The following is a 9,854-nucleotide window of genomic DNA, read 5'->3' as shown; positions in this document are numbered from 1 at the left end:
GAGATACATCAAGGCTTCCGGAACTGGGGCTCGTAGAGGAACTGCAGGATGTATGAGAGTTTACAGGTTTTATTGACATGCCTGCATCATGTAAATAAGAAATAACATGAGTTTGTGCATTTTAATGTGTTTGAAAGACAAAAGCCTCCCAAATGACATGGACATGCACTTTGCAGAAAGCATTTTGGCATCGTTTCTACTGCTTATCTTTTAAGGTTTAACTTCTAAAACCTATTTGCATAGACATTTTCTTACACGCAAGAAGGACCAAGCAGGATAAAATGGAATTGACTAGCAATGAATAAATTGAGCTTGTATAATGGCTGTCTATAGATATAAGGGTGTTAGTGGAGGCCTCTATCAGTGTTCTGATCCAGTCTTGTTAATTAACAAGCTTCAACTGGACCATCGTCTGTGATTTAACAATATCAAACATGTGTCTTTCAGAAATGTCCCAAAACTGTGGACACAGAGGGGTCATGTGCATAACTTCTGCTTTGAAATGTATTTAAAATAATCAGAAATTGCCCACTGCGTCGGAAAATATGAAAAACATCAGAGAGGAGATTGCGGCCAGCCTTTGGCCAGGACATTGGTGTTTACCTCATTTTCTGCTTTGTGCAATGTTGGCTCAGTCAGACCTTCGAGGAGCTGAGAAGTTCCCAAAACACATAATAACCAAACACCTCCTTGCTTTAGCAAACCCGGGCTAATCCACTCCAGACGACAAGACATTTTTATGGACTGAGTTTCTGGCTGTAATACGAGTTACATTCCCTTTCCGGGGGCAGTTTGCTTGAACATCATGAGACATTAATGGGCATAACTGACTCAAAATGTTGTTTATATAACCGGCTGAGTGGCCTGCCAAAGTATGCAGATGAAGCTATTTCCTGTATTTCCTTACTTAATCTGCAGATTGAGGCTTTTGGTAATAATTTGTGCTCCTTCTTGTTTTACCCATGTAGGAAAAAGAACCCAGTGATTGAACAACAAAACAGACTGATACTGTATTTTGTCATTTTAATAGTTTTAATGAATATTTATTTGGCAGACATCTTTTTCCAGAGTGATGCAATAATAATATTAACTTAAAATAAATGCCTCCGTTTTTTTTGTTTTTTTTTCTACAAACATTGTTAAAATAGGAACTAAAAAGCCCAATAATAATAGTCAGTGGTGTTCTGCAGAAGTATACGAGTTAATAAAAGGAAGTTCAAGCCACAAAATCGGGGTGACAGAGGAAGCGGACTGAATTTATCATTAGGTTGAAATCGAAACTTACTAAATCTCTACTGCAATAAATTAGTAACTTCGAGCATCCATTTTTAGTTATTATAGTTTGTGCATGTAAAAAACATTTTAAGTTACGTGGCTTGAACATTGAGCAGCATATTGCTTTGATGGACAATGTAACTTCTATCTGTGGGACATGTTTACAAGTGTAGGCTGAAATGGGTGTGACCGTTTTGGGTGGGATGAGCTTGGCCCTGAAAAAAGTCACCCTTGTAATGTCATCTGTGTTTTAAGGGTATAAATGTGGACATCAGCAGGCAACGGCTGCTTCCAAACCACCATTTGATGCCATTCTTTGCCTGAGATGGTTTGCAAAATCCACCTGGGTTTGCGAAAGTACTCGGTTGATCACAGTTTTTGGGATCCAACCCTGGAGATTATAGAACAGGGATAAACCAGATTAGTATGCTTATTCGGAAGAACAGTGTGATACTGAAGTCTTTACTTATGTAGATCTTCTTCATAATATCATTAAAGCATTATATATTATTTTTCAATCAACATGGGAAAGATATTATGACCAGAAACTGTTTGACTACCCATATTCTTCAAAATATCTTTGTTATGAAACTTAAACAGGTTTGGAACAACATGAGAGTGAGTAAATGATGACAGAATTTCTAATATTTGGGTGAAATATACCTTTAGAGGCAAAGTGTGGATTTTTTAAAGACAAGAATTAACACCCACATACAGGACAATTCACGTACCTTAAGGTCTAAACTGAGCAACCAGGTAAATTTGGTCTTATTGGGATCTTCTCCACTCGGTCGCATCACAATACAGGTGGGTCCATTCTCAGCCCTTAGAAAGAAAGAAATTGTAAATATACATGTATACATTTCAGTCATAAGAAACCTCAGAATGGTTTTAACGTTAATCGATAAGACAGTGCTATTGTATTTGGCCTTGGCTGCTGCTACATGAATAAGCACCATAACAGATCTAGACAGGTGGAGCTGGGGGAGGTGGAGGGTTTCAGAGGAACTCTGATATACAGGAAAGTGTTTCATATTTTCACTTACCTTACAAATCCTTTCTGCTCAGGCATTCCAGGGTGCTGAGTGGACATCCCTGCCAGGAAGCACGTAGATCCCCTCCGCTTGGCACAACGGACACTTACAAAGTCTCGTGGGCCCACCACATTCCCAGCTGTTTCAGCTGAAACCTCATGTGTGATCATAGTATCCTCACCGATCTTCTGAAGAACCTGAAAGGGACCAAAAATGTAGTGAATACTAAAAATCTCTACAGTAGCTGTATGTTACATCATGTATCACGTAAGATGTGAGGAGACAGGAAGTCCTTTAAATGTGTAGACACTATAAATGCACACAGAAGGAAGGAAAGGAAGCTGTCAGTCAACAGATCAGTTGTTTCTACCCACTTTGACTTGTTTGACATTGGGGTTCCACTCCCCCATTTGTTCCATGTTATCCACCAGCTCCTCATATAGATAATCTGTCTTCTGTTCCAGCATCACTTCCAACTTAAATACTTTCCCAATGCCTGGTAGAACTTTACTCATCACCTTATCACCATTGGCCTGAGAGAGAAAAACCCATGCATTTGTAAATAATTATACAGTATATATGAGCAAAAAAGCCCTCTAAAGGCCTGGGATACCAACGTGCTGTATAAAACCATATAATAAAATATGCACAAATACAAGGCATCTATACATGGTCTCATCAGAATGAATGATTAAATCTTATTATTGATGACTCTTACACTCTCGATCTCAGTTTGCCAGCCATCCTGGTCACTGAGGATGCTGATGGACTTCTGCAGAGCTTCCTGTCCCTGCTGCACATAGCACTGCTCGGCTTCACTGTACATCTCCTCTGCAATCCGACTGCCTGTACAAAGAAACATATGAATAAACACAACCCTTTGCATAAACAAATACAAACAAGATTTCAGAAGAAAATTAAGATTTCTGTGAAAATGCTGATTTTTTTGTTTGTTTACCCTTTCTGCAAGTTGCATTGTTACACCAGTAGGTGGCGACATGAGTGAGCCACTGAATCATTCATTCAACCAATTCGTTTAAAAACACTGAATCATTCAGGAACTATACAAGTGAATAACTTCGAGTTACTGGCTAGTAAAGTGTCCATCAGATGCTCACTTTGTAATCTTGGAAAAAGTGGCTTTTAGCTTACTGATTTAAGAATCTGGACATGCCACAGTACAAATGTCATGTATCGCCTGCCATTTAGTATGGAAGTAGGCATATTTGTCGTTATGAGTGAGTCGTTGAATCACCACTGATGAAAAACCACTGATTCATTCAAAAATGAGGGTATATGAGGAAATTCAGGGTCTCACCAGCAATCCTGAAAACTTTCTATTCTGGGGCTATAGAAAGTGTATTGACTCAGTGCATCTCAGTGTGGTATGGGAACAGCTCCAGTCAAGACTGCAAAGCCCTGCAGAGAGTTGTGCGCTTAGCTGAGCGCATCTCAGGGTCTGCTCTCCCCTCTCTACAGGACATCTACCTCAAACGCTGCAGAAGTAGAGCTACTAAAATCATCAAGGACTCCATCCACCCTAGTAACCATATTTTCACTTTGCTGCCATCTGGTAAGCGCTACCGTTGCCTGATGGCAAAAACCGAGAGACTCAGGAGGAGTTTCTTCCCCCAGGCCATCAGGCTCCTAAACTCTTAACCAGCCCCTTAACATCCTTAACATCCTCATGCCTCCACTTAATGTTCACTTTATCTTTTTCACTTTATTCATTCACTACCTCACATAGACACACTGACAGTGTCACAGTATTTGCACATTTGCTTCTTGTACATTCCTGTGTATCTTAATATTTAAGACCACAGTAAAATGCATATATGCACATTGTACATCCCTGTACATCTTAATATTTAAGACTACAGTTTACGTTCATGCACATTATTTTGCGTTCTATATTTAATTCTACAATATACATATTTTTTATATTTTATTCTTATATTTTTATTGTTTACTTTTATTTCATTCTTACATAGCTACATTTATGTATATTTTCATTTGTGTTGTTTTCTTTAATAATTGCACTGTCCATGGAGCGGACCTGACTCACATTTCACTGCTGGTTATGTATGCTATATATAATTTTGTATGTGACGAATAAAAATCTTGAATCTTGAATATGAGTGTGTAACTGAAACATTCACACAACCAATTCGTTCAGGAATGAAAGACGCACAATCTGCTGCGGCTTTGTTATTAACTATTTTAAAAGGTGAGTTAAAAAATAAACATATCAATGCTGTGCCTACTCAACATTAACTTACTCTTCATAAATCTGTTGTAGATAAGCAATATCACATTCTCTAATATTTAAAATAACAACACTTGCTCCAGTAATACAGCATAAATTATATACTGTATATGTAACAGTTAAACCAACTCACAATAAATAGCTATTATGGAGTTGAAGTGGTGTAAAAGGTCTCTTACTGAGTAGGGAGCTCCTTCTCCGGATGTGGTTGATCCAGACACTAGGTCCAGGTCCGGAAAGCTTGTTCAGCTCATGATGGATTGCAATCATTGCATTCTTTCTCAGACCTGATTATAATAATAAAACAAGAGAAATATATACACATAAACCTTAATAAATAGTGGCATACATACAGAAAACTGGATTTCTGAAACAGCACATTACCTGTCATGTTTCTCGTGTGCCTGTAGGAAATGCCAGCACACAGTTTGAACGTTGCAGGCAACATTTTAAAACTTTTCTTAACAGATGAATGAGTGGCTACACGTGAAATGTGGAATCTGAAGAAGAGCTGGCTGCTTCTGCCCCTTTATAGCCCCATCAAGACAAGGCCACATTCTCATCACCTCACAGATAAAACACCACCATCACTCAACGGATGGGGCGACCCTGTATGTCAAGGATGTGCAGCGAACACGACAGTCTATCTGTTAAACACGTTGTTACAGATAACAGCCAGTGCCTGAAGACTACCCACACAGAACACTGCTTAGTACACTTATGTTGCCTACATTTCTCAAAACAAACAGTACAGAGCAGCTAAACTTATCTACAGATTTACTTTAGGATATGACAAGCCAGAAACTCTCAGTATGTCACATATGTCATTCTCTCCAGGTTCCATTACAGCTTTAGGTCAGGAGTTCAAGTTTACAAAGTGACAAATCACCAGCTAAAAATGTCCAGTGTCATCATCATCATCATAACTCCAAGAGGTCAAATTTAAATGACATCATTACTCGGTGACATCTTAAAAAGAGGTAATTAGTGGCTTCTCCAAAAATAAACCACTTGTGTGGAGTTTTATTGGACAAATTGTAGCGTTCAACCTTAAGTTAGTTGACTGAGATGTAAGCTAGGCTGCATTCTGCAAATCCATGTCTCATCTTGGTGCAAGCTGTGCCACACAAATCATATCAAAGCTGCAACAAATCAATTCTCCATCAGCGACAACAATAACAGCCTTGGACTTGGCGCCAATGGAAACTTTTCTAGTCGTATGAAAATATTGGTTTAATGACTAGCTTGACATTAAATCAACTTGTTCAAGAACATTTAAGCTGTAGAAAGTGGCTTTATTAGTAAAAGTACCTTAACCCACAACCCCATGCCCCTCACTTTTTATTAAAAGTTTTATGTTTATTTATCTTTCATGATAATCACGTACGCTATCATAATACAAACACGTTCACGTTTCTAAAAGAACTACACAGTTGAGTACAGGCCAGCACAGGTTTTATTCAGAGGGACTCTTTCAGGTTTGGCTTCACATGCAATCAGCGTAGTACAACACTCTTTAAAACATGTGTGCGTGTGTTTGTGCGTGTACATGTTTACATCACGTGAATTACGGAAGTGACACAAAGTGCAAACCGTATCATGGCCACTAACCTGGACTAGACTACTAAAAAGGAGGCACTTCATTGTTTTTGTTTTTTTCCAGAATGTAATTAAAACTTGCTTCAAGACTTATACAAAAAATATAATAATAATAATAATAATAAAATAATAATATGAATCCAACAGGAGCCATGTCCTCAAAACCTGATGTTCTCCAGTGAGAGATTTCAGTTTTTACTTTCCAAATAAATACCACTTCAGTTTCCTTTTAGTTTGGTCGTTGTATTAAAGGCAAGTTCCCTTTTACACAGCAATTACATAAGTGTCAACACAAGTTCATAATATGACACGTTGTATGGAGGACATAAAGGAAATATACATAAGCAAAGCATTAACTCTCAGACTGAGGAAAGGCTCATCCTTTTTCTAAACTTCACAGATTTTTAATTACTTCAGAGGGACAATGGAGATATATAAACCTGTAAGTTTAACATTTCATACCATCAGGCTCTCAACTTTTGAGTTTGAAAAACACTAATAATGCTAGCTCACTGACTCAAATGTCCTGTCCACTTATGAGTGTTGAAAAGAAACAAAAAGCGCGGTGATTTATGATTCATTAGATCAAATCAACACTTACTTGCCAATATAACATAGTATCAGTTTACATCAGTCCTTCTTCGTGAAAAACTTGTATTATTAATAATGCATTATTATATAAATCTGTGCATACATGGGGAAACGTCTGCTTCAAATTCCCAAAATCAGTAACATGAGACTCAGTTGTCAGAGTTAATCATGTTTTTACTAGCAACTAAGCCACTGTTGTAAGAAGCTTCCTCAATTTGGATACAGAACGGTGTTGCAGAATTACTCTGTAATGGTAAATAAAAAGTACTTCCGAACAAGCTGTTAAAATTGGCTACAATTTTTTTTAAATATGAGAAATGCATTAACACGAATCAGTTCTGAATTTCACCTGAAATTGACCATGAATCATCAGCGAACAACAGCATGGCGCTAGCATACACAGAGATCACCCCCTAAAACCGACACACTGGTCCCGCTCAATGAACAGCTGATTGACTATGCAGTGTGCAGTGCAATTTATGTAACATGTCATGATACAGTGCAGTAATAACCAGTTATTACACTCTTTAAATGAGAAGAAATGGGAAATGTATACACGTGAACCTTCGGAGGACATTTCTAGCAGGGAAAATGAATGGCATAACTGATGCATCGTTTGGTAAACACACATCAGTTTAATGATTGGAAATGACATGGTACTTAGCATACGTACTCGTGAAATAGCTTCAAGTCACTGTTTTAATATACTTGATTTGTCTTGAGATGCGCTAATGAATGCGGAGGCGTATAAAAACCTTGGAATGGTATTGTAAATGCAAGATTATGAGGTTGAGATTCGTTTTCTGTTCCTTCTTGAATCGCACCGTTTGGTTACTGAAAAACTATCCATTCATTAAGAAACACTACAAAACCATCACGTATTCTCTATGGACGGGATGTATGTTTTGGATTCCTGTGATGTCTATACAACTGAAATCCTGCACACTTTTTAAATGAGTAGCTCTACATGCACAGCTGGGAAAGATGGATGAAATGTCTTCCTACCAGCTGGCATCTGATTGGAAACTGTATAAATAAGAGAAAACAGCTGCTGAGGTATGGAAGTGAATGAGTTTGGTGTATTATGGTGCGCGTGTGTAAATGCTGAAGTGAAGTTTTGCCAGTTTCAGTCTAGTAGTGGTTGACATCGGATGAAATGAAGGCATATTTACACACCAAATCTGGAAGAAAAGCGGTTTTGCTGTCCTAAAATGTATAAATGCTCAAATGTGGCGATCCTTCAGTGATTATGATGATTAGGTGGTTCATACCATCTCCTCTTGGAGCTTGCAACAATATAAATTTAACACATTTTAAACTGTTTTACACATCAGCAAAAATCTAAGTAGCTTATGTTTAAGAGTCAATTAATGTCCTCGAATTAACGCCAATTTGCCTATGAAAACTTGAGTAATAAACCGTTTCAGTCCTTCATTTTCTGTAAATTTGTTTAATGATCCACTTATGTATAATGTGATGAGATGAGAAGGACTCCCTGACTGACTTCTTGTGCTGTGATTGGCTATGTATCTGCTGGTAGACAGCCTACCTACCCAAAGGCCACGCCCACTCATATAGCTCCGCCTTTCACCATAGCCCAACAGCCTTTAAGCACAAAGGAAGTGACCATACAGAGATGCTTTTAGCTCATGTTTGTAGACCAAGTTGTGCCTGCCACACAGAGCAGATGAGATTTAAGAAAACAGACTTAGGTCAATCCACCTAAAAATGACCTTTTCTTGTCATCATTTGCATGTCGTTCCAGATCCTGTATCGCTTTCCTTCTCCTAGTGAACATAAAAGAAGATATTTTGAAGAATGTTGGTAACTTAGTTTCGGTTCCCATTAACTGGACAAAAGAAACAATGGAAGTCAATGGGAACCGAAACTGTTTGGTTACCAACATTCTTCAAAATATCTTCTTTTATGTTCACCAGAAAAAGGAAAGTCATACAGGTTCAGACAGAGATGAGGATGTAAACATGACAAAATGTTCATTTTTGGGTGAACTATCCCTTTCGGTGGACTGGAAGAGGCTGAAACTGCCAGAGTGAGTTTGTTTTTCAGTGCTATTACATAATTTGGAAATTAAATAGGGAGGGAACAATGTACAGCTTCACCGAGCTCCTATTTCCTTGTGCTTTTAGGCCTTTCGTCACTCTCTGAAGCGAATTATGGCAACAGCTACTCAAATACGTGTCTTCTTGTTAAAAAGCCCCATCTTTGGCCTGAGAGTATGCAAGGCAATGCACATTTTAGGTTGAGGTTGGAGATGTTATGTGTAGATGGAAAGAAAAGAAAAAATGGGTAGGTAAGTAGGCCTATTATAAGAGGGATGGAGGAGGAAATGAGAGACAGAGTGAGTGTGTGTGTTTGTGAGTGCGTGTGTAGTCTCTTAAGTTCACTATATTAGCTTTCCTTTGCAAAAGAACATTTAAAAAGCCCCCTTCCCGTTCCCTGTGGAGGCCTTTCTTTGTCGATAAAATCCCCTGAATAATATGAGTTAATATTGTGTCATTTGTCAGTGGCTCTTTACTGTTCCAGCAATCCTGAGGGAGCGTGAGGTGAAGGAATAAATGTTCTCCTTTCTGTCACAAAAACGGGAGCTTGTTTCGTCTCCTGTCCTCTCAGCGGGCAGTGGATGGATAATGTGGGCCAAGGCAAGGAAAACACTCTTCCACGTTCTGTCCGGTCTTTAAAGGGCAGGAGGAGTTCCTCACTCTCATTCTTTCCTCTGTTTATCACTCACTTTCTTTTGTTTCCTGTGGTCCCGCAGCAGTCTGTCCACTAGGGGGCAGAGTTTGTCATGGAGTCAACAGAGTTGACACTGGAAGACGAGACCCGGCTTTGAGCGATGGTCACCTCTGGATGCTGAAGGGTGATAGACAACGACAGACAGAAATAGATCATGTTAGTGAAGATGTATAAATGCTCTCTCACATATAAACATGTACAATCAGGGGCCAAACATAACACTTGCCAGACGTGTTGGGGGAAACGTTACATGATCAGATATATCATATCATGATCCGTAAATCTGATCACTGACACGTGGACTCTTGTAGAGACAGATAAAATATTATTAAAAA

The 9,854-nt window shown here is 38.6% G+C and overlaps 2 protein-coding genes across 2 annotated transcripts in view; both read right to left on the bottom strand.

Moving 5' to 3' along the window:
* Positions 1-999: 999 nt before the first annotated feature.
* star (steroidogenic acute regulatory protein) lies at positions 1,000-5,901 on the bottom strand. Its single transcript, XM_059523907.1, has 7 exons — positions 4,960-5,901; positions 4,755-4,862; positions 3,028-3,155; positions 2,684-2,842; positions 2,322-2,506; positions 2,007-2,100; positions 1,000-1,666 (listed from the first exon to the last, which is right to left on the bottom strand). The coding sequence occupies exons 1-7, from the start codon at positions 5,021-5,023 to the stop codon at positions 1,547-1,549; spliced, it is 858 nt and encodes a 285-aa protein (XP_059379890.1). The 5' UTR covers positions 5,024-5,901; the 3' UTR covers positions 1,000-1,546.
* Positions 5,902-7,380: 1,479 nt separating this feature from the next.
* Positions 7,381-9,854, bottom strand: part of LOC132115432 (G protein-coupled receptor kinase 5-like) — a 61,398-nt gene continuing 58,924 nt past the window's right edge. The window contains exon 16 of the mRNA XM_059523906.1: positions 7,381-9,636. Within this exon, the coding sequence (XP_059379889.1) occupies positions 9,553-9,636 (84 nt within the window). The 3' untranslated portion in view covers positions 7,381-9,552. The remainder of the gene's footprint in view (positions 9,637-9,854) is intronic.

The sequence above is a fragment of the Carassius carassius genome, chromosome 34, assembly GCF_963082965.1.
Source record: "Carassius carassius chromosome 34, fCarCar2.1, whole genome shotgun sequence".
Classification (NCBI taxonomy): Eukaryota; Metazoa; Chordata; class Actinopteri; order Cypriniformes; family Cyprinidae; genus Carassius; species Carassius carassius.
The sequence above is the reverse complement of the archived record's forward strand: the minus strand, read 5'-3'. Positions and strand labels throughout refer to the sequence as shown.